This window comes from Denticeps clupeoides, chromosome 19, assembly GCF_900700375.1.
Source record: "Denticeps clupeoides chromosome 19, fDenClu1.1, whole genome shotgun sequence".
Classification (NCBI taxonomy): Eukaryota; Metazoa; Chordata; class Actinopteri; order Clupeiformes; family Denticipitidae; genus Denticeps; species Denticeps clupeoides.
Window position 1 is genome coordinate 5,434,570 of NC_041725.1, and position 23,963 is coordinate 5,458,532.

Genomic DNA, 23,963 nt, shown 5'->3' on the forward strand with positions numbered 1-23,963 from the left:
CATAAAAGCAAAAATTTCTTTCATGATAATGTAAGGTCAGTGTGTAAAACATGGCTCTTTTTTATCCAAACTTCCGGAATATTGTATAGATTGGACTTTCATAGTGAACCACATTAACCCTAAACAAGTTTATGTTAGATTTATAATCCAGATTCCTGGCGCTGCAGGTTGCAGAGTGTGTGTGAAATGGCCTATGATGTCTAGATTAAATATCTCTTTACACGGCCTCATAACTACTACAGGCTTTTAGAATACAGCTCTTTTCTGTATGTGATATGATAATGTTCTCTATTCCAGAACACAATATTTTGACTAATGCATTTTACTTTAGTTTGAATACTAATGTCACTTGTTGCTAGGCAACATCTGAGCAGAGCCAAAATGGCGGGTGTATCTGAATTGATCAAACCGTCTCTGATGGCTCTAGGTGGAATCTAACCTTTTGCACAGTAAGCTGCCATTTTGGGCTCTGCCTTTAACTACTTTTTTGCATAGAAAATAGACAAGGGCTCAGCAAACTGAACGTTTTGCCATGCAGAATTGCAGAGCTGCAGAGTTGAGTGTTAGGTGAGGGGTTCACTGTACAGAACTCATGAACACGCCCTGTCTGATTAGGCAGATTAGAGGCCTGGTGCAGCATTTCAGCCTCCCATCAATTACAGAGAGCAGTGTCATTGTGTGTGTTTGCGTACACACGGGTGTGTATGTGCATAGGAGGGACGGACAGGAGGAGACAGAATGTGATGTTTTATGTGTTTATGCTAAATGTGTTTGTGACTGAGGGGACACAGGGTGCAGTGTTAGAGCCAGCTATGTGGCTTATCGTATCCTGACTGTGTTCACACACACACACACACACACACACACACGTACCAGTGTAAGTGAACACTGGCTCCAGTGTGAGAGCAGTATACAGAGCTGCTTGTCTTGTCATGTCTCTGATTTAATTAGATGAATTTTAATGAGCCCCAGATTAAATCCCCCAGATGTCTCTGATGGAGCCCCCCACCTCGGTTTCTATGACAACGCCATTATTCCCTGTGCCAATTGGGCTCTAATTAGAGCAGCTATTATGGGCTGGAGAGAGAGATGGGGGGCAGGATTGCACTGCAGATCATAGTGGGGTTTATACAGAAGCCCACACCTCTGAATCTCAATATGTTTTTCTTTTTTTTCTCTCTCTCCCCCACAAATTTTTACCACCTGTCCTGCCAATGCTCTTACTATCTATTTATATCCTTATCTATCTATCTATCTATCTATCTATCTATCTATCTATCTATCTATCTATCTATCTATCTATCTATCTATCTGTCTATCTGTCTGTCTGTCTGTACACACTCTCCAGTTCCCCCTCTTATCCAACCCTTTGACTTCCCTCCCACCTCCATCGGTAAGCTGATGTACATTGCATGTGTGGTGTCATCGGGGGACATGCCCATTCGCTTCTCCTGGAAGAAGGATGGCCAAGACATTGTGCCCGGCTCTTCGGGGGTCACAATCGAGACCAAGGAGTTCATGAGCTCTCTGCAGATCTCCAAAGTGTCGCTCAAGCACAATGGCAACTACACGTGCATAGCCAGCAATGACGCTGCAACTGTCAGCTCCGAGAGACAGCTCATTGTCACTGGTGAGTGGAGAGAAAAGATTGCATGCGATTGTGATGACTGAGATGTAAACAAAATATTTCAGTTAATATTCTGAATGAAATTGACTTTAAAATAGGCAATAAAATCAAAACCACTGACAGGTAAAGAGTGCAATGATTATTTTTTATATAATTGTGCCCTTGAAGGGGTTGGAAACAACTGTAGACTCCTTGGGTCACGTGCATGTTGCAGACCACATACATAAATAGTTCAGCAAAAGTTTGAGGAACAGGACAAAGGCAATTCAGATGTTTTTTTGTTTTCATCTTCTTTGTATTTTTATATATATTGTGTCTCAATGAGTCCTCCCTTTTCAGTCCCTCCCCGATTTGAGGTCCAGCCCAACAATCAGGATGGGATCTATGGCAAATCAGGGATTCTAAACTGCTCGGTTGATGGCTATCCCCCTCCCAAAGTTATGTGGAAGCATGCAAAAGGTACCTCAACCATAAAAACCACAAACACCAAGTAAAAGACAGGTTGGTCACGGGCGTTTACTGTGACAATACACACTAGACATGAACAAACCCACTGAGCAATGCTTAAGCATCTTGAATGCAGAGGTTGCATGGATTATTCATGTTTTGCCACCCACATTAAAGATGCACTGAAAAAAGTAAACTGTAGCTGGCGTTTGTTTAATGTGTAGTTAATATATTATTAAAATACATTATTTTGCTCTTTTAAACTAAGCCGTCTAATTCATGCTTCTAAGTAAATCGTTTTATTTTACTCTACTGTAATTTACTGACAGAAGGTTTGTTTGGTTCATTCACATTACGCCAATGCTAAAATGTTAGGAGTGACAGATAAAGTTTAGCCACTGTTTTCTTTTTTCAGTGTGTGTACTCTGCTGTACACACCTCCTGCCATATTCATCAATGCTCTCAAAACAGTTAGCGTATGTGGTTGTGGAGCAGTGTTGCTGAACCACCAAAAAAAAAAAAAAGGTTATTTTGTGGTCTAACCATAATCTGAACCAGAAACTGAATGCAACACACTGAAAAAAGTAAACCATAGCTGTATTAATTTGCTCTTTAAAATGAAGCTGTCTAATTTATGCTTATGAGTAAATGTATTTATTTATTTACTTTACTTTACTTTACTATAATGTTGCTGACAGCAGGTGTGTTTGGTTTATTCCCATTACAGCAATGCTAAAATATTAGGGGTGACAGATTACTTCAAACTTTTTAAGTTGAGCCAGTGCAGCATTCTGGTTACTAATAATGTATATGGTGTGGTATAGTGTAGCTGTTCACTTGATCTTGAGGGATGCTCTGCTCGTGGATGGATACATCATCTTTACATATTTACATTTAAATTCATGGTATTTATCAGATGGCCTAATCCAGAGTGACTCACAATCAGTAGTTATAGGGACAGTCCCCCACTTGCTCAGGAACACAAGTAGTAAGTGGGGTTTGAACCTGTGACTTTGTGGTTTTCTGATTCATAGGTGAGTGTCTAATCTAAGTAGTAGCTACTTCCACCGTAGTTTTAGCTCATTGAAATCCGTGACTTGAAGTTGTAACGGTAATGAGGTAAACATTTATTCACAACACGATTTATGAATTGATCCATGTATTCCCCATGTACCAATTTTTAACCTTTCCACTTCAGGGTTAGAGGAGCTCATCCAGGCAATCTGCAGGCGTAAGACTAGAACATCCCCTGCACATGCCCAGAAACACCGTTTGCACATATTACATCATGCTGCTTGTTTGTACTTGTTGTAAATAAGCGGTTAGCATCCGCTCATGTACATAATGATTGTGAGTTATTGAGAATCGTGGAAAGGGTCAGTTCATTCGATACATTATGGAAAAATCTTGATACGGTATTGTGGGACTTTTCAATTAACTCCCTCAGCCTATTGATCACAAGTAGATTTTGTACACTGAGTGACGCTGATCAATAGCACCCAAGTGCTGACACAAGCATCCCTTGTAGGTATCGGAAACCCTCAGCAGTACCACCCTGTACCACTGACGGGAAGAATCCAGATCATGCCCAATGGCTCCCTGCTGATACGGCACGTTCTGGAAGAGGACCGTGGATACTACCTTTGCCAGGCCAGCAACGGAGTGGGATCCGACATCAGCAAGAGCATGTTGCTGACTGTCAAGAGTGAGTTACTTAACACATCATTCACAATGGTGTCCACATCTATTAACATATGCCTAATCATGTTTGATCATAGCTGTGTGTTAAAAGGTAAAAATGCCTTTTTTCATAAGAGGGCCTAGGCCCAAAGATAAGTTCTGGGACCTGTTATTAATCCTAAACTTTCCTGACCAGATGATATTTGGTTACCTGGCTGGTTGCAAGTCACCTTGCTTGAAATGTGTGATGTGCTCAGCTGCAGCGCTGAGGTGAGGAAGCCTCTCTCGTGCTGGAGCCAACTGGCTTTACAGCGCTCATGAGCACCTATACGTGCAAGCCCACCCCCTGACCTACCTCATTATACGACAACAGCGCAGACCACGGAGGGCTGCTACAAAGGGACAACTGGATAATGCACAGTAAAAGGCTGAGTGTGTGTGTGTGCCCTGGGGATTGACTTTACCCTACGGAATACCAAGTCCTCAATCATTATCAGAAATTGCCTTTTCTTCAGCTCCTGCCAGCACACAGCCAGTTGATAAATTCGAAGTTGTTGCTCCCTGCACGCCACAATGCTCCTCCACATCAGTCACCCGCCCCGGGTACGGCGGCAGTCACCTTTAAACGGAACAGAGACGTTCTCTTTCTGTCTCTTTCTCTCGTTCTGAGGTGGTGTTGGTGTTATTGATTAAATAGTTCCTCGTTCCTCTCCCCTGCCCTCCTCCTTTCTGTCTGTTTTGCCCAATGGACAGAGGGAGGGAGGCGTGGATGAATAAGTGATGAAAACAAAACAGCGGAGCCCTCTTCAGATCGATATTCTGTGTGTGTGTGTGTGTGTGTGTGTGTGTGTGTGTGTGTGTGTGGTTTTAATAAGAGAAGAAGAAATAAAAGGATTTGTGAGTTAGTAGGCAGTGTGGGTTTGGTAGTACTATACTCATGCTGAAGGACATAAATTTACTGAGCTTTGGGCCAGACTCTTCTCTCAGGCATGCTGCATCAATAAACCACCCATGTCTGAGTCAGGCTTTCCTCTCAGTCTCATCCTGTATCCTCAGGTTTTTTTTTTTTTTTTTTTTTTACTGTATCACTTCTGCCTGTTGCACCTGTCCCCTCTGGACATTTGACCTCTGCTCTCATACCTCTTTTTACTATCCCTGTCTCTCCCAGTCCCGGCCATGATCACATCCCATCCTAACACCACCATGGCAATTAAGGGGCAGAACAAGGAACTGAACTGCACAGCGCGTGGTGAGTGGCCAATCATCATCCGCTGGGAGCGCGGAGACACGGTCATCGACCCAGACCGCAACCCTCGCTACTCCATTACCACCAGCCCCAACGAGAAGAGTGATGAGGTGGTCTCCACTCTCAAGGTGAGAGGACACCACCCTCATCTGTAAATCCAATAAAAAATCTTGTTTATTTGTTGTTTCTTTTCATTTTAATCCTTAAGAAACTCAGTGGATAGTGACATCTCATCTCAAATATAAAAAAGGAGCAAGCATGCATCATCATTTTATTGAATAATACAATTTTATTCCATTTTATTGAATAATAAAGAAGATAGGAAGATATCTTAGACTGAAAAAATGTAATTAATCTGTCACACTTAATATTTTAGCTTGCCTACTGTGACCTGTTTATTTACATTACGTCAATGGTAAAATATAGGTGTGACAGAGTACTTCATTTTTTGAAAGTTTAGCCAGTGTTCACTTTTTTCAGTGCAGGAAGAAGTCAGTCAAAGTAACAATCAGAAGACTTTTTTTGAGTTTAGGACTTTTTACAACAATGCAACACACTTTATGCATACAATAATGCAATAAATGCTCCAATTCTAGCTGTTGCATATTAAAAAAGTCTAATTGTATGTTTGCCTCTGTGTGTGTGTGCGCGTGCACAGCTGAAGCCGGCTGAACGTGGAGATTCTGTTTTCTTCTCCTGCCACGCCATCAACTCATACGGCGAGGGCCGGGGCCTGATCCAGCTCACGGTGCAAGGCAAGGATCTCCCAGCGCTGACACCTCGCTACGTATCACACTCTCCATCTGGAGCAGAGTGGTTAATAATTCAGCCCCTGCTTCCCCTCTCCGATAACCTCTCCCATAAATGTTGTCTGTTATTCTTTCTTCCCACACCTTGCCCATCTGTTCCCTTCTCTTTTTTCCCTCCGCGGCAGAACCCCCTGATCCTCCTGAACTGGAGGTTCGGGAGGTGAAAGACCGAAGCATGAACCTCCGCTGGACCCAGAGGTTTGACGGCAACAGCATGATCACCAGTTATGACATCGAGTACAAGAACAAATCTGGTACATCCGATTTCATTCAATGTTTTCTTGCCACATTCGAGCAGCCACTGAAAAAAAGGTGCACTTCAGCCGTGCAGAACGTTTCTCTTTCAGTGTCTTCATGTCTAAGGACATTTGAAATATTTGCCTCAAAAGACATAATACTAATATTTCCTTATTTATAAGGAATCTTTTAGATTCCAGGGAATATGTAAAGTTACAATTGAAATTTGTTTTCGTAGCATCAGGAACATGCAGCTAAAAGGAGTTTAAGGAAAAGTTATGTTTCCTTCTAGACCCATGGGAGCTGAAACATTCAACACGCAGAATCTCCCCAACCAACAACCAGGCCAACATCGTGGAGCTGCACCCAGCCAGCGTGTACAGCATCCGCATGTACTCCTACAACAAGATCGGCCGCAGCCAAGCGAGCAAGGAGCTCACTGTCAGCACAGAGGAAGCACGTAGGTCCCCTTCGTCACCAAACCCTCATCCTCAATGGGGATTTACCTCGCCAGTGTCTTAGTGAAATCAGTCACAATGTCTGGTGCTCTGTTCAATTTGCTCCGGAAATTCTGTCTGTAGAACCAGATGGGCCTCCCATGGAAGTCACGCTGCAGCCAATGACATCGCAGAGCATCCGTGTCACCTGGAAGGTACGCTCACATATCAGGATTAGTACCAACCTGTCCATGGACCATGCCTCCATTCAGATAACCATAATTTTACTTGGGTGCAAAAATGATTCTTTTAGAATGTGAAAGAACAGATTATAAATATAGCATATCTAATATGAAAAATTTAAATGTGTAACCATAGTAGCATGCGTGGCAGCATCTGTGTATAAGAAGTATTGTTGGAGAGGAGCACCGGGAGTCTAATGTCTAATGAAATATAAATGTGAGAGGACAATGGAGTTCTACCTTTATCAGCCCAACCTTAAATAGCCTCAGGTATTTCTTGATGACCTATCAATAAAGGTGGAGACTGTAAGAGACTGTTATAGGCAGTGTGGGTTTGACCGGATGTTTAATTCTCTGTAGACTGAGGCTCTGTGGTGTATACACTTCTATGTGCGCCCAGATTTAACTTTGCTTCGCGGTCTTTCCTGCCTCGCCCAGGCCCCTAAGAAAGAACTACAGAATGGAGTGATAAGAGGCTATCAGATCGGCTACAGAGAGAACGGGCCAGGCAGCAACGGCCAGTACAGTATAGTAGAGATGAAAGCCACTGGCGACAGTGAGGTCTACACACTGGACAACCTGAAAAAGTTTGCTCAGTATGGAGTGGTGGTTCAGGCCTTTAACCGCGCTGGAACTGGGCCCTCCAGCTCGGAGATCAACGCGACTACGCTGGAGGATGGTATGACACCTCTCTCACACACACACACACACACACATGCATGCATGCACACACACGCAGTGATCCTGAATTTCTAACTTACAAACTCACCAGTAACAAATGTTAAATATAATTAATGTACTGTAAATATAACTAAATATATTATATGTTTGCAAAGCTTTTTCAGTCAATTTCAGCCAGTGCTGTACAGCACTTTATTTGCTCTGTTTTTGATTCATGTTTACCTTCTATACCTTCTTTTGACCTGATTTCCATATTTCTGCTTTCTCCATCCTCCTCCTCCTCCTCCTCCTCCTCCTCTCTCTCTGCCTCTGATTCCTCCATCATGAGTGTCCCCCACCCTGTTACTAGTATCTCTGGAGTCCACTTTTCCTTTAGTTCTCTGGATGTTGGGATTTGTGTGTGCGCGTTGTGTGTTGAAACATGTCCTGATGATTTATGTAGACACCGATGCCCCATTTGACTTCAGCAGACGCAGCCCTCACACGGCGCCGTCACCGTCACCGTAGCGACAGTTATATTGACGCCGTTGATGATAATAGTAATAACAACAAGCATACTAAAAATAATTATAATTAGCTTGTCTATGAGACCCCCTCCTCTACTCACACTCCCTCTCCCAGTGTAATTAGCTGCAGCTGAATGCATTGTCTGCCCACTACTTCTTTTCATCTCCCCCTCTGGCTTTCAGCTGTCTTCTGCTTCTTTTTTATCTATCTATCTATCTATCTATCTATCTATCTATCTATCTATCTATCTATCTATCTATCTATCTATCTTTTTTCCATAGCCGTTTCATTATTGACGTCCATTCTAATGCATCTCTTTCCCAGTATTCTCTCTCTCTCTCTCTCTCTCTCTCTCCCTCTGTGTGTGTTAGTGGTTGTGAATGGCCTGGGTTAGTGGCTGATGCTGTTTAAATGGCAGTTGGAGTGAAGTCCACTGGGGCTTCGTGCAGGGCCGGCCCCAAGGCCTCCTCAAACAAATACTATCATTTCTCTTCGCCTGCCTCTCTCCCTCCCTCCTCTGCCTCCCCTGGTCCCTCTCACACACTCCCTCAGTTTTTCCTTTCCATTTCTCTTCCTCTCTCCCTCTTCCCACGCCGGCTGCAGCTGTCCTGCTCAGCGCCAAGCCAAATCTCACACTCCTCTCTCCACTCGCTCAGTTCATTCTGGCCTCCCGTGCTTCCGCCATGCTCTTTTTTTAATGTCTCGCACTCTGGGGTTCACACAGACCTTCTCTGTTTTTACCTCAATGGAGCCTTTTTATATTCATCAGCCCTGATGGCCAAAGCAGGATGAGCGCATCTCGGTTTAATTTTGATGAAACAAGTAGTGTAGTTATGTAGACAGATAGGTGTATCACATTTAAATGTCTGTGTACCCCAGTAAAGAACTTGACCTGAAGTAATTTGGAGGCCCGAATGCTTATTAGCTTTTTCTTGCTGAAACTGATTAAAAGGTACAGGTACAGAGTGTTAATTGGATTTTTTTTTGTTGTTTGTTTTAATAAATTGATTTCTCCCTCGCAAATGCAGTGCCCAGTCAGCCGCCCCAGAACGTGCGGGCGATCACGGTGACGTCAGACGAGGCGGTGATCACGTGGTCGGAGCCGCCACGGATGACACTGAATGGGGTGCTGAAGGGCTACCGCGTGGTGTTCTGGTCCCTCTTGCCCGATGGAGGTGGGTGCTGTGGGGGCCAGACACGGGGCGTGACACAGAGTAATTATAACCACTTCTGCTTAACCCCCTTACACCCACCCGCTCCAACCTCTGCTCGACCCCCCCAATTCTGCATTATATTCGTCTTTTATCCTGGTTGTAGAATCTCAGTTCATCTTTTCAGCTGTAGTAACTCCTCTTGTTTTAATGTGTGTCATGGTTGAATGATATTTGGGGGAACTTACATGAAGATATATTTGTAAACTGCCTTGCCAAAAAAAATGAGCAGTCTGCTTGGCCAATTACCACATTCATTAATATGTTGGCAACACCTTTTGATACTATTGACTGATTTCTTCAACAACACATCCCATGGTTTTGAAAAATATGCCACTGTGTATCAGAAAGGTCAAATCATGGGCCCACATCCAGCAAACAAAACATCGAAGGGGAGTGCTGAGTTGCTGATTTTGCGGAAAGGATTGAATTAAGAACTGGAATGATAGTCTAAAATCCTCATCTAAGCTAAAAAAACGCATGTATTTTCACATGTACTATGCAGTGAGATCTGTACTGTGGACAGAACAACTAAAAGGAAAACAAAACCCACTTGCTAGAGAGTCTAATGAGGCACATTTCAGTATGCAAGGGAACACGGAGATTGGAGCTATGAAAAGGTCATGTGATCTGATCAGAGTTACTCTGTTCCAGAGTAGGAAGGGAAGCATGATAAGCGATGCGGCCATCAGGCATAGAGATTTCGAATACCGTACTACAGTTTTACAAGCTTGTGGATGCAGTGTTATGATCTGGGGCTGCTCCGAATGGTCAGTCAGGTCTTTAGCGGTATTCAGTGTTATTGTGGAAATAAAATGAAGTCAGTTGCCTAAATGAATATACTGAACGGTCTTACTGAGTGGATCAGGTAGCATTTAGAATCTCATTGGGATGTGCTATAGAAGACCTTTACACAGTCATTTACTCTTTTTACGCTTTCACATCCTCAGCACAAACTAATACCACTCTGGACAGAAATAAATGTTTATTGAAAAAAGACATATCAAATGCTGTAATCAAAGCTAAAGGTAATGACTTTATTTTTTTGGCAGGGCAGTGTGTGTACTTTTTTGTTTGTGCTCTACACATAATTTCTTTAAATGACAATCTACAATGCATGAGTATCATTGTAGTAACAGAATAGAGGTGAATTTGTACCTGATTTGTGTCCAATGTGTCCAATGGTAAAGAAAAAATTAAAGAGCTTGCTAAGGACCCAGTGTTTCCTGTTCACTATCAATGAGTAGTTAAGGTTAGTTGAAACATAGCTCATGGATAAAATATGAAATTAATGAACATATCTTTTTATTCATGCTACCTCAGGATGTGCATCAGACATCACGCAGCCCCAGTGTATTTTTGTGTACATGACCTTTTGCATTTTCTATTTTTGTCCTACTCCCCTAATCCACTCCTTGACTGTTTGTTGTGTCACTTGTATCACCAGAATGGGGGGAGATGCAGAACATCACCACCACCCGAGAACAGGTGGACCTCAAGGGTTTGGAGAAGTTCACCAACTACAGCATCCAGGTGCTGGCCTACACCCAGGCCGGAGATGGAGTCCGCAGCAACGTGCTCTACATCCAGACCCGCGAGGACCGTAAGTACAAGCACACACATAAGTTTTGTAAGTTTAGCCAATGTTCACTTTTTTCAGTGTGTACACAAATACACAAATAAGAAAAATCCATAAACATAAAATGTGTAAATAAAGTCACATGCAAGATGAACTGACACACGCCTTCGTTAACATATCCAGACATATGCCAGGTTAGATAGAAACCAAGAAGAGCATAAAGACAGGTAAAGGTATAATGTCTAGATTTTGGTATGTCTAAATCTGTCTCCACCCACTCTTTTTAGATCTGTGAAATGCCCCCATTTACTAATATTCATGCATTTGTTCTCTTCTATTAGAGGAATACAAGCACACACACTACACATTCTTTACACACAGCCACTTCCCACATGCCCTCTAGCCTTTTCAAGCTTGAGTGTATGAGTATGTTCCTTTATATTCATATGGGGTGGGGTGAAGGTTAGTGTATCCACAAAAGGCCCCTTGGCTTAAGGCACATTGTGTGTGTATGCGTGTGCTTTGTGTGTGTGTGTGTATGTCTGTGTGAGAATCGTAGGCTTGGTGCTTGCTGCCGGGGCTGCTGATTACAGCGCATTTGTGCTCTGATGCACCATTACCACTGCTAATGAGAATTAAGAAGCCAAAGGGTGGGGTTGAAAGAGGTGTGGGTTTGTGTGTGTGTGTGTGTGTGTGTGTGTATGTGTGTATTCATTCAGCCCCCTCCCCTGCCAACCACCCCAAGCTTAGCACCCAGCACAAGAGGAGGGATTAATTCTTTGTGGATTAGGGAGAATTAATTTTCTGCTTACACTAGTTGGGCTGGGATTACATCCCTATCTGTCTCCCTTCTTTCCCCCCGGGGGAGCGGGGCAGACGAGAGTGATGGATGGAGGGAGATGGATAGGAGAAGAGTCGAGCCCGGTCCCCTCTTGTGTATGCCTGCGTGCTTGTGCCCTCTTGAAAGTGAGCTGCTGATAAGCGGCATCCTCCCACTCCCACTGAAACACATCAGCCTCGTCTCTGACACGGGGATAACAACAGAGGCCATAGATATCAGCGCTGTGCTTTATATCAGCCTAAATTACCACACGCCACCAACAATGTGCCCCGCTAAGCCTTTTGTTAATATGACAAAAAAAAAGCCTGTCGGTTTACGGGGTGACACTGCACCATCACGATTCAGGCAGAAGGCATTATGGGAGCGCCGAAGAGAGGCCGTCCGTCAGGCTCAGCTCCAGTCGGCGATCACAGTAACTTTATGACTGAACTTTACAGTAATTTTATGGCTTATCGTTGCAGTGACTTTACGACCGAACTGCAACACAGAATTAAAGGGTCTCTAAAGTGCACTGAGGGGCCGAGGGCATGTCTGGGAGATTAAAACCCTGTAGTGACAATGCTGCTATTTACCTCCTTTTAACCCAGGACGGTTTTAAAAATACACACACAAATACTTACATACACAAAAACACATATAACAGCTATCCAGTTCCAACTATAACCTTTTTTTTTACTTATTATTTAATGTGGCTTAATCAATTTTATATAAGGTGTACTGTGTTGGTGTACCTGCTGGTGACCTTGTTAGTTGAGAAAGCCACTGAAACCAGACCTGTTCTGGGGAAGAGACAGTGTTATATGTGAGAGAGGTGTGTGTCAGACTGAACATATGTTGCCCTCTTGCCACCCCCTGGTCTCCCTCCCTCCCTCCCTCCCTCCCTCACTTGGTGCTGCTCTCTTATGCGGACGCTTTAGTCCACAGAGCCTCTTAAAATTAAAGGCTAAGACCAGTAAAGCTGTAAACAGCCCAGCTCACTTTAACACTCTGCAAAAGCCTTCTCTCTCTTACACACACACACAAAACACATTCACACTTACACACTTATATATTATCACTCGACAAAAGCCAAATGACTTCTGTCTCACACTCACTCATACATGAACTCCGATTTCATGTTGGCTCTCTGTCTCACACTGACCCAGTGAAAGGTCACAAATACATTTAAACATCACAATTCTGCCATGCTCTGATGCATAGTTTCTCTTTAAACTATCAGAACTGGTAGGATGTTCATTCCGTGTATTAGCTGCATTAAAAATATTGTTATAACTTAATAGAATGGAGCTGTCTATGGTGCTGATTGTTAGTGGATTAAATTAATATGTACTTATTTATTTTCCAGTTAATGTGATTTAATCGTTTTATATTCTTGGTAGTCTTTTGTTACAAACAATACATTTCGTCTCTAAAAATTGACACACAATTGACATACACACAATCAGCTGACACTCAGCTTTGAGTAATTATTTGAATTGGTCACAGGTTGTTGTCCCCTGTTTAAATGGTAATAAAGTAAAAGTAAGAAATAAGTAGATTTTTTATTATAGCTTTTTGCATGTTACTATATATTAACTGGTATCAGTTTTATGCGTAATGCAATATAAACACATGAATTAAATAAAAAATTAAAGCATGAAAACTGTTCATCACAAAACAACATTTAGATTTTATTCCCTCCTACGGTATACAATATAATATACAATACAATATAATCACACTTACACTTACACTTACAGCATTTATCAGACGCCCTTATCCAGAGCGACTTACAATCAGTAGTTACAGGGATAGTCTCCCTGAAGCAACTTAGGGTTAAGTGTCTTGCTCAGGGACACAATGGTAGTCAGTGGGATTCGAACCTGGGTCTTCTGGTTCATAGGCGAGTGTGTTACCCACTAGGCTACTACCACCCCTACCCCTAATCATTTATTTTGTAGTATATATTTTTTTTTGCTATTTTATCTGATTATTGTATTACGACACTTCACATGACACTAATCATGTGAAGTGTTGCAGCAGGACTCTGAGTGGTTCACAAGTCACTAGTTCAAAGAAGGGACAACATTCCAGGTTTTTATTTAAATATGACCTGAAACATCATCAGATAAGCAATGGAACATCAGAATACATGATACCAGTAATATGCATGTTAGGTATGGAAGCAGAGGAGCTTTCTGAGACACCAATGGCAGCTTGTGCAATAGATCGTGAGAGTTATGAACGTAGTGGAATAGAAGAGAAAGGTAGAAGATGGGACAATACAATGAATCAGTCAAAGTTCGAAATTTACTGAATCACTGTGTTGTCCTCTGCTTTTAAGCCTGCAAAGGACTTTTAGAAAGGACTTTTAATTCCTCCTCTCCAGGATACAGATAACTAGCAAACAGTAATGTCTTGGTTTTATCTATTTGTTTATTTATTTATCTTATTTTTTTTTAAATCCAGAAGATATGCTTTATGTAAAATTAGCAAATATGCCCCATGTGCTGTCTCATTCAGCACCAGACCCAGAAAATTCTTCCTCTGCCTTCCTTATTTAAATATTCTTGGCACAGAGGTTAATTTTTGTGCCATTTAATGACAGGCATGACCAGAACAAAACAGCTATTAGACAGGGTTTTAGATCCGCCTATTAAAATGCCATAGAATGGGAATTGGTGAGTTCCATTTTGCCTGGAATTTGCTGTCCTTTGTAGCTTAATTTTCTTTTTTGCATGTTAGATTTGTTGCTGTCTAATGGGATTTTTGGACCGTATCACTGTCAATACTAAAATTTTTTAATTTGATTATACCCCCCACCCACCATACACTCATTTTTTTTCTGTCATGTCAAAATCTCTCACTGTCAAAAAATATATTTCTGTCATTCAACTCAGCTTCCTCTTTGTTTCTTAGATCCCGGACCTCCAGCAGGCATCAAAGCAGTGCCTTCTTCTGCCAGCAGTGTGGTGGTGTCCTGGCTCCCCCCACACAAGCCCAATGGTATCATCCGCAAATACACCATCTACTGCTCCAGCCCGGGGTCAGGCCAACCGGTGGGTTCAGAAAATGGTTTAAGAGTCCATGTGTAGTTATGACACAATTTGTTCACTTTCGTTTTTATTTTATTCGACACGAGTGTTAGTCTAGTGTAATTCAGTGCCAGCAGACTGGAGAAGAATGAATAAATTGGTTATTAAATTGATCTTTTTTTTCAATGCTGCATTTGTGTTTGTGAGCGTGTACATGCATCTAGTCATTACCTATTTACACATGTGTTTGTATCTTTTTGTCTTGAGTGTGTGTGTGCGTTTTGGGTGCTGCTGCAGTATCAGTGGGGCGTGTGTATGTGAAATGAGCTCTTATGCTGCAGTGTGTGCTCAGTCTCCCAGTCTCATTTGCATATCTGCGTCTCATCACGTTGCCAGGACAACCTCATCTGTTCATCAGCAAGGGCAGGAAACAAAATGACAACACACAAACACACACACACACACACACACACACTTGGCTGCACCTCATATCTAACAAATCTTTGTCAAATATATATACACATGAAACAATATACCGCTTGCATACACACATGCAGACGCGCATACATACACACAATTTGTGTTTTCTCAAGATGAATTAATGTAGCTGTCCAGACATACACATGCTCTCACACTGCTCCTCTTTTCCCTCATTCACAAATCATTCACTCTCTCTCTCTCTCTCTCTCTCTCTCTCTCTCTCTCTTTCCCTCAGCCTGCATGCAGAGTGTGAGGTGATTACTATGTAAATGAGTGCGACTGGAGAGAGAGTGAGTGAGCAAGAGAGAGAGAGAGAGATGTGGGGGGGTCAGACACATCGTGAGGGGAGTACTCTTGTTCCCCTTTTCATTATCTCCTTCTATCGCTCCCCGGATCACTGCTATCTCCACGCTGGAGGAATATTTTAATATCCGTTACACCCCCACACACACACAGCCACTCCTCCTCTCCTCAGCACCAACTACACACACACACACACACACAACTCTCTCTCTTTTCCCCGCCCCTTCCTTCCGCTGCTTGACTGCGTGCTGAGACAAGGAGCGCGAAAAAGTGCGAGAGACAATGAAGGAGAGGAAGCAGCTTGTGCGAGAATGAGGGAAGGAGGCACAGCATACGGTTCGAGGGAGGGATGGACTGGGGGAAAATGAGTCAGAGAGGGAGGGGGAGTTGGCCAACTCTGGGGGCTTATGAATAAAATAACAAATTAAAAATAGAATTGTCTGTGGAAGATTACAAGATCTTTCTGGGATCCGAAACAATGGGTCAAACAAGACATATGTAAATGTATGCGCGTGTGTGTGATAGGCTGTGAGTTGAAGCCTGAAGGGTTTGTGTGTGTGAGCGTGTGTGTGATAGCTGTGAGTTGAAGCCTGAAGGGTTTGTGTGTGTGTGTGTGTGTGTGTGTGTGTAGCCCTGGAAGGGGTCGCTGATTTGTTGTTGAGAGGGTAGAGAACAGCTCGGGGTTGAGGGCCACTCACCGCAGATGGGAATGCATGTAGACGGCACACACACGTCGCTTAAACACAGTACATTTACACACAGGGCTCACAGCTCTAAACGTCATGTTCAGCACTGAGGGTTGGTGTGTGTGTGTGTGTGTGTGTATATACATACACAACAAGAAGCATTCATCCACTGTCAGATTAGTTTCTGTATTAGTTATGTTTTATATGTATGTGTGTGTGTGTGTGTGCGGTCTGTTGTTAGGAATATGTTTATCTGAGCACCGACTCTGTCCGCAGGCATGCTTTCACCTGTTCGTATCTGAGCGCGTGGCCCCGCAGGTCTCGCCTTCAGAGCCCTCGGAGGGGGGCTGTGTGTGGATGGGCTTGCGTTTGTGTAGTGTTGTGTGGATGTAAACGTCAGGCGACCATGTGCACGGTGTGAGGGGTCACATTGGGTTATTTGTCCTACATGTTCTTCTCCGTGGCCTTAAGCCATGAAACACCACAAAGATTCTTCTTCTAACTATCACTGGTGAGGCTGTGACGTCTAATGCACAAGCATCTGGTCATGAATGTCCCCATATTGCAAGAAAGTCCACACAATAATATTATATTATTTTATTTCATTCACAATTTATTAAGGATGCAACTATACCAAATGCACAGCAGGATTTAGCCTTAACAAAAATGTATTAGAATACGAATAAATTGGACTTAAATGGGAATTTTGCATTTCAATGTCTACCTTATTATAAAATTTTAAACAGGGTAAATTAACCATCATTTCAGTTTTGTTTGTGTTTTTTTTTTATATGTTTGGATTGTCAGGATTTTTCTCTATTTTTCCCGGGTCCTCTGTTTGCAGCCACAAGGATACCAGCATGTCTGAGTTGTTTTGTTCTTTCAGGCTCCGAGTGAGTATGAGGCCAACCCAGAGGTGCTGTTCTACCGCATCACCCACCTGAACCGGGGTCAGCAGTACCTGATCTGGGCTGCTGCCGTCACCACCGCCGGCCGCGGGAACTTCAGCGAGAAAGTGACGGTGGAGCCTGCTGGGAAAGGCAAGTCTTCACCTCCTCCCCTCCTCTACCAACCGTCTCTCCATATATTGGCCTCCTCCCCTGTGATGGATGGGAGGATGCGAGCTTGTTAATAATGTGTTGAGGAGGAGGACAGTCCAGTAAATGAAGTGAGAGAGATGAGGAGAGAAATGGCAGCCCGTGACCCCACCGATAGACCTCACAATAGAGAGAGCGAGGAAGGGGGGGGGGAGAGAGAATGGAAATGAAGGGAGCTGTTTAATCAATATATCCAGGATTAAAGGGGAAAAGAGAGCCGTTCTCCCTCTCTCTCTCTCTCTCTCTCTCTCTCGCCCTCTTGCTCTCTGTGGTTCTGGGTTGATGGGTTGATAAGTAGCTGTAAAAAGGCTGCGTCCTCCAGGCTGCTCCACTCAATACTGTATTCGGCCAACACAAGCGCACAAGCATTAAGACGTCAAGTGTGTGGAAGGGCAGACAGAGGGGGGGCGTGGGGGGGGGGGCGTGTTGGTGGTTTGGTTCGTAGGAGACTGAGGTTGAGTGTGTCAAAGCTTTTCACGTGATTTGGACCACGACTCGTCTTTTCCCTCCTCCTCGGGCCTCGGAGGGAGGAGGACGCGCCCGCTACATGCGTCGTTTTAAATGTCAGCCTTTTCCCCCGTCTGTCCCCTGAAGCGCCGGCCAAGATCCTGTCATTCGGCGGGACGGTGACCACGCCGTGGATGAAGGAGGTGCGGCTGCCGTGCAGTTCTGTTGGAGAGCCTGCGCCGTCCATCAAATGGACCAAAGACAGGTCAGATAGTCTCCAGTATGGATTCGCTGTGAAAACTCGCATTCATTATTATTAGCTATCAGTGAATTTTTGGATCATTTCATTAAGCGCGCCCCCTTTTTGTTTGACCACAGTGAGGACTCGGCGATCCCCGTCACGCTGGACGGACACAGGCTCATTATGGCCAACGGCACGCTTGTGCTGCGCTCAGTGAAAGCAGAGGATTCTGGGTATTACACCTGCACCGCCACCAACACACTGGGCTTTGACACCATCATCGTAAACTTGCTGGTGCAGGGTGAGAGCGCGCCTCCATTTTCTCTTCTTCTTCTTCTTGCCTGCGAGCCATCATCCAAACAAACAAAACGTCCAATCTGTCTGTCTGTCTGTCTGTCTGTCTGTCTCAGTGCCCCCAGACCAGCCACGTCTGACCGTCTCCACCACTTCAACCTCCTCCATCACCCTCGCCTGGATCCCAGGAGACAACGGAGGCAGTTCTATCAGAGGTACGCGCCTGCCTCGCCGCCTCGCCTCTTTCCCGTGTCAGCTGACTCCTGTCTTTGAGGACACTACATTGTTTCTGTCTCGGTTGCACCCCCTGCGTCGATATGCCATCAGCCCGTTTCGCCCGCCCCGGATCATTGACACCCAGATGGCTATCTGTTTATTGATCGGTCTGTTTATACCTTTGCTCTTTTACACTTATTAACTATCAGTCCATCCTATTAGCCACGCTTTCATGGGCCATACTTCAATTCCTGCCAGGAGAATCTGTGTTCTAGTTCTCTTGACCTTTGTTTCGATGTCAGAGCAGCTTAACTCTGCACGGGGATGGTGAGTGTGAGTGGACATTTCTCCTTCGGGTTAAAGTCGTGCAATTTAAGAGGAAAAAAAGGCAAGTGAAAAAAAAAGAGAGAAAGACAAAGAAGATCTGTTGGTCCCGTCTTTTGATGTGCCACCTCCTTTATTTTGCCATCTGCCACAGTGAGCAAGGGCCCAATTCTTACTGCCGGTAATGACTGCCGACGCCATATTGCGCCGCCATTTGCATAAATGCCCAGTCAGCAGCGTGCGCTCGTTCTCCATCTTTATTTCCACATCTCTCCCACCCTCCCACTCTCGCACCCATCTGATCTCCGAGCAGCGAATGGTGGTTCAGGACAACCACATCTTTTCTCAGTCTGCAGCGCTGCCACACGAAATCGCACGAACGTGGCGCCATCTAGTGCTCAAAACGAAAAGGGTTTTTAAAGGCGATGAAAATTTCCTTTTGCCCTTTGCGTGGTGTCCGGGCCTGTGGCATCCATACCTATCTTTCACTAAAATACATTTAATGTCGTATACCACTAACTTGCCTGGACCTGCAAAAAAAAAAAACAAAGGTTAATGTTGTTTCTTATTGTTTTAGTATTTATGTATGAAATATTTCAAATGCAGCCCTCTGTGTTTTTATTTTATGAAAGGGAACATTTATCAGACTAAGTGACTGGTGACACTAAGCCTTTGTGTGTGTGTGTGTGTGTGTGTGTGTGTGTGTGTGTGTGTGTGTGTGTGTCCTATAGGCTTTGTTCTGCAGTACTCAGTGGATAACACAGAGGAGTGGAAGGATGTGTTCATCAGCTCCAGTGAACGCTCATTCAAGCTGGACAACCTGCGCTGTGGCACCTGGTACAAGGTCAAACTGGCAGCCAAGAACAGCGTCGGGGCTGGACGCATCAGTGAGATCATCGAGGCAAAGACTCATGGGAGAGGTGAGGAGAGGGGAGGAACGCGGGTTAAAATAGACTTGAAGGTGGAATTTTATTTCGTTTATTTATTCATTTCCTTCGTCTCGTCCTCTGCAGAGCCGCAGTTCAACAAAGACCAGCCGCTGTTTACGCACATCAACTCCACGCACGCCCGCCTCAACCTGCAGGGCTGGACGAGCGGTGGCTGCCCCATCAATGCTGTGCTTCTGGACTTCCGACCCAAGGGCACCTGGGCGTGGCAGAGCGTACGGACCAACGCCACCACTGACGTCTTCCTAGCCGAGCTGCGTGAGGCCACCTGGTATGAGCTGAAGATGAAGGCCTGCAACAGTGCCGGCTGTGGCAACCAGAGCTCCCAGTTCGCCACGCTGGATTACGATGGGAGTGAGTCTGATGTCTTCATTTTCCTGTAGTTTACTGAACTAAGAAGAGAACTGTGTTCACGTCTCTCTCTGTGCTTCCCTCCATGCCAGGCACTATCCCTCCCATCAAATCAGCGCGAGGGGAAGGGGACGATGTGAAGAAGCTGTTTTCCATCGGCTGCCCCGTCATCCTGGTGACGCTGGGCATGGCCCTGCTCTTCATCATCCGCAAGAAGCGCAAAGAAAAGAGACTAAAGAGGCTAAGAGGTATGGGAGGAGAGGACCGGTGGGGGTGGCATGATGTAGGCAAGGTGGACGACTTTTTAAAAACGTGGCGGTCTCACTTTCCTCTGCAGATGCTAAGAGTCTCGCTGAGATGCTCATCAGGTAAGCGCAATCTACTGTTTGTAGTGTAGTGCATCCCCGGCCCTGGAGGAAGTTCTGGAATGCAACGTTATTTGGCGCAAAGCAGTGGAAATACTCTTTTTCTTTGTTTTTCCTCTTTCCGCTTGTTTGCCTGTGATTGCGTGCATTGCGTACCTGGAGTAGTAAGAACAATCGCAGCTTCGACACCCCAGTGAAGGGCCCTCCACAAGGGCCCCGACTCCACATCGACATTCCCCGGGTTCAGCTTCTCATTGAAGACAAGGAAGGCATTAAGCAGATCGGTACGTTCACCACGAGGCCGGGTCAGGAGAGCCGGGCTCCGGATTTCTCCGTGTGCTGAAGCCGATGTTCGTTTTTCACTCTTCCGTAGGTGAAGACAAGGCAACCATCCCGGTGACGGACACAGAGTTTAGCCAATCGGTGAACCCTCAGAGCTTCTGCACTGGCGTGTCTGTGCATCATCCCGCCCTCATCCAGAACACTGGTCCTTTGATCGACATGTCTGACATCAGACCAGGCACGAGTGAGTCACCATGTTACTTCTTGATTTGATCTTATTGGTGTGCAATTAAGTGTAATTACAGAGCGAGTAATAGTAATAATAATCTTTTTGTCTCCCGTTCCCATTTCTCCTCACCATCTTCCCTTTGTCTCAGACCCCGTGTCAAGAAAAAGTGTGAAGTCCGCCCACAGCACGCGGAACCGTTACTCAAGCCAGTGGACTCTGACTAAATGCCAGGCGTCCACGCCCGCGCGCACCCTCACCTCCGACTGGCGCACCGTGGGCTCCCAGCACGGCATCACCGTCACTGAGAGTGACAGCTACAGTGCCAGCCTGTCACAGGATACAGGTAGGCAAACCAAATGCTTAACTAAATGACTGATTTCTGATTTTATTGCCTCATTATTGAGCATCGTCTAATAATGAATGAGGCTTTTAAAGTGACGGCCTTGGATTGACAAACACAGCATTCCACTGGAACCCAAGACTAAATTGTTGCGGATAAAGTTATTAAAGATAAAGATATTCCGTCATTAGCGGACATTAGCAGCTACCAGAGACATTTACAACATGTCTACACTGACATTTTATGTCTTTTAATGCAAAAAATGGCTTTCTAATGATCTTTCCCCTCCACAGATAAGGGTCGTAACAGCATGGTATCGACAGAAAGTGCCTCCTCCACCTACGAGGAGCTGGCCCGCGCCTATGAGCACGCCAAGCTGGAGGAACACCTGCAGCACGCCAAATTTGAGATCACAGAGTGCTTCATCTCAGACAGCTCCTCTGACCAGATGACCACTGGCACCAACGACAACGCCGACAGCATGACCTCAATGAGCACGCCATCCGAGCCTGGCATCTGCCGCTTCACCGCCTCACCACCCAAACCCCAGGACTACGACCGCGGCAAGAACGTGGCTGTGCCCATCCCACACCGCGCCAACAAGAGTGAGTGAGCATGCAGCTCCTGAAAATCAGGGTCCTTCACAAATGTTAGAAGGGGTTAGAAACGGGGTGGTTTTTCATTTCAGTTTGTTCCGATCGAAAATATATTTTACTGTAGTGGGCGGGGAACGAGGTTTGAACATCTCGAGGTTTGGCGAGGTAGTGCTCAGAGATGTTTAAATGATATTCTGACAAAACACCAAAAACAGGCAACTTTTACAACGTCTAGGCTAAATTTCACTCAGACTGTGTCTTTAAACGATATATTTTATATGTATTAGACACTATATATGTGTGTGTGTGTGTGTGTGTGTGTGTATATATATATACACACACACCCGCACACACCACTGCATGTATCATATAGATACATTGATTCACTGCATTTACCATTTTATTCTAAACAATACGCACCCTAACTCTTTTTAAATTTGTTGGTTGATCAAACATTTTTTAGTTAATATTGAAATCAGTTTGATCTTGTTTTTAGAATTTCCATTATTATCCAAATTACCTAGAACCTAACAAAACAAATGTATTGTACTGATTGAAATGTAGACAGATGTAGAGTAAAGGAGCTTTCATAATTATTTAAAATGATTACTTGATAATGATAACTAATGATAATAATGGCTGCAACAAAAGCATAAGTAATAAAATAGGATTCTGTAATTGATATTTAGTTTATTGCCCAGTTTATTTGATCTAGGGATGCTTGGCTGTTGCCCTTGTTTTGTAGGCTGTGAAATCCGGTTTTCACAATCGATGTGCTCTCTGGCGTCTCTCTCCAGGTGACTACTGCAACCTCCCCCTCTACATGAAGACAGACCCTTTCTTCCGCAAGCAGGCCGAGCTGCATGACCCGTGTCCCGTGGTGCCGCCACGAGAGGCCTCCATCCGGAGCCTAGCTGCCAGGGCCTACCACACGCAGGCGCGGCACATGACTCTGGACCCGGCCAAGCAGCAGGCCCTCACGCTGGCCCATGCCGGCCTTAGCAGCCTCACCAGCTCCGGGTCAGCAGGGGGGGCCGCAGGGGGAGCTACGGGAGCAACGGGCGGCTCCGGAGGAGGCGGAGCAGGTGGAGGGAGCGGTCCAAACTCGGGAACGGCCACGCTGCCCCAAAGAACTCTCACCATGCCCGGCTCCACCTCAGGCCAGAGCGCGGCGGGGGCATCGGCCTCCGGCTCCGGCTCGTCCAGCAATCCCACTTCTGCCACCAAGGTGGGCGGCTCCAGAGACTCTCTTCTAGAGAGCAGCTCGTCCGGCCTGGGCAGACTGCAGAAGCAGAGCGCAGGGGCCTACTCCAAGTCGTACACGTTGGTGTAGCGGAGCTCACTAAAACCCTTACAGCGGGGGTCCGCCACGCCCACCCACCCTCTCCGTAGTGCGGTGGGCCCAGGTTTCAGGGGAGGGACGGGGCACATGCACGCCTGTGAGCTGCCCGTCTGAGGAGACATGCATCAGCGGGGACTACTCAGCGCAGAGGTTTCTCTCTGTCTGCTTTCCTTCTCCCTCTCTTTCTTTCTTTCTTTCTTTCTTTCTGTGACTTACTCCGCCTCTCTCTCTGTGTACCTTCCCGGTGTCCTCCACTGCGCCCCCATCTTAATTCTGGAGATATACGCCAAATCCTCTCTCCTGTTATCATTTCACCTTCTCTCTTTTCATTCTCTCTCTCTCTCGTTTCCCCACCATCCTGTCACTCTGTCGAAGACACCTTGGACCTTATGCACAAAATACTTTCCATGTGCACTTTTTGTTTCTTTTCTTGAATTATAAAGTTAGGAAATAAGGTTTTAAAGAGATATCCTTTTCATGTTTATCCGTCTGCGTGCTTTAGGCTATGAAAAAAAAAAGTTATTTTTCTTTGGTTTTATTTATTGTTTTTTTTTTTTTTTGTATGTCAGTTGCAGAAAACATATATCATGCTGCAACACATTGCCACGGAAAGTGCTTATGCATAAACTAGAACCTTGGTGTCTGTTTTGCCCCCTCCCAAGCCGATCTGGTCTGGACTATATGATAAAACAAAGACTGTGGTCTCAGCCGCCATATTTGAGTCTTTGGAATTTTTTTTTTTTTTTTAAGTTTTTTCATGCAATTGATGACACTGTATAGAGTGTTATTGACTTCTTTTGTATACAAACCCCAAAAATAAGAAAAAATGTCATCTTCACAGAAGATGGAAGGAAACTGTATTTTT

The 23,963-nt window shown here is 44.8% G+C and overlaps 1 protein-coding gene across 4 annotated transcripts in view; it reads left to right on the forward strand.

Moving 5' to 3' along the window:
• dscaml1 (Down syndrome cell adhesion molecule like 1) overlaps positions 1-23,631 on the forward strand; it is an 83,050-nt gene extending 59,419 nt beyond the window's left edge. The window contains exons 9-33 of one of the 4 annotated variants that reach the window (XM_028961183.1): positions 1,349-1,630; positions 1,967-2,086; positions 3,603-3,779; positions 4,923-5,128; positions 5,659-5,755; positions 5,935-6,063; positions 6,339-6,506; positions 6,628-6,698; positions 7,164-7,404; positions 8,942-9,127; positions 10,572-10,727; positions 14,443-14,582; positions 16,914-17,067; positions 17,719-17,836; positions 17,950-18,113; positions 18,223-18,321; positions 19,378-19,566; positions 19,660-19,947; positions 20,037-20,192; positions 20,282-20,312; positions 20,472-20,593; positions 20,683-20,835; positions 20,969-21,163; positions 21,454-21,765; positions 22,554-23,631. In XM_028961183.1, the coding sequence (XP_028817016.1) occupies positions 1,349-1,630; positions 1,967-2,086; positions 3,603-3,779; positions 4,923-5,128; positions 5,659-5,755; positions 5,935-6,063; positions 6,339-6,506; positions 6,628-6,698; positions 7,164-7,404; positions 8,942-9,127; positions 10,572-10,727; positions 14,443-14,582; positions 16,914-17,067; positions 17,719-17,836; positions 17,950-18,113; positions 18,223-18,321; positions 19,378-19,566; positions 19,660-19,947; positions 20,037-20,192; positions 20,282-20,312; positions 20,472-20,593; positions 20,683-20,835; positions 20,969-21,163; positions 21,454-21,765; positions 22,554-23,089 (4,490 nt within the window). In that variant the 3' untranslated portion in view covers positions 23,090-23,631. The remainder of the gene's footprint in view (positions 1-1,348; positions 1,631-1,966; positions 2,087-3,602; positions 3,780-4,922; positions 5,129-5,658; positions 5,756-5,934; positions 6,064-6,338; positions 6,507-6,627; positions 6,699-7,163; positions 7,405-8,941; positions 9,128-10,571; positions 10,728-14,442; positions 14,583-16,913; positions 17,068-17,718; positions 17,837-17,949; positions 18,114-18,222; positions 18,322-19,377; positions 19,567-19,659; positions 19,948-20,036; positions 20,193-20,281; positions 20,313-20,471; positions 20,594-20,682; positions 20,836-20,968; positions 21,164-21,453; positions 21,766-22,553) is intronic. The other 3 variants (XM_028961184.1, XM_028961185.1, XM_028961187.1) reach the window with 3 other exon arrangements.
• The last annotated feature ends 332 nt before the right edge of the window (positions 23,632-23,963 follow it).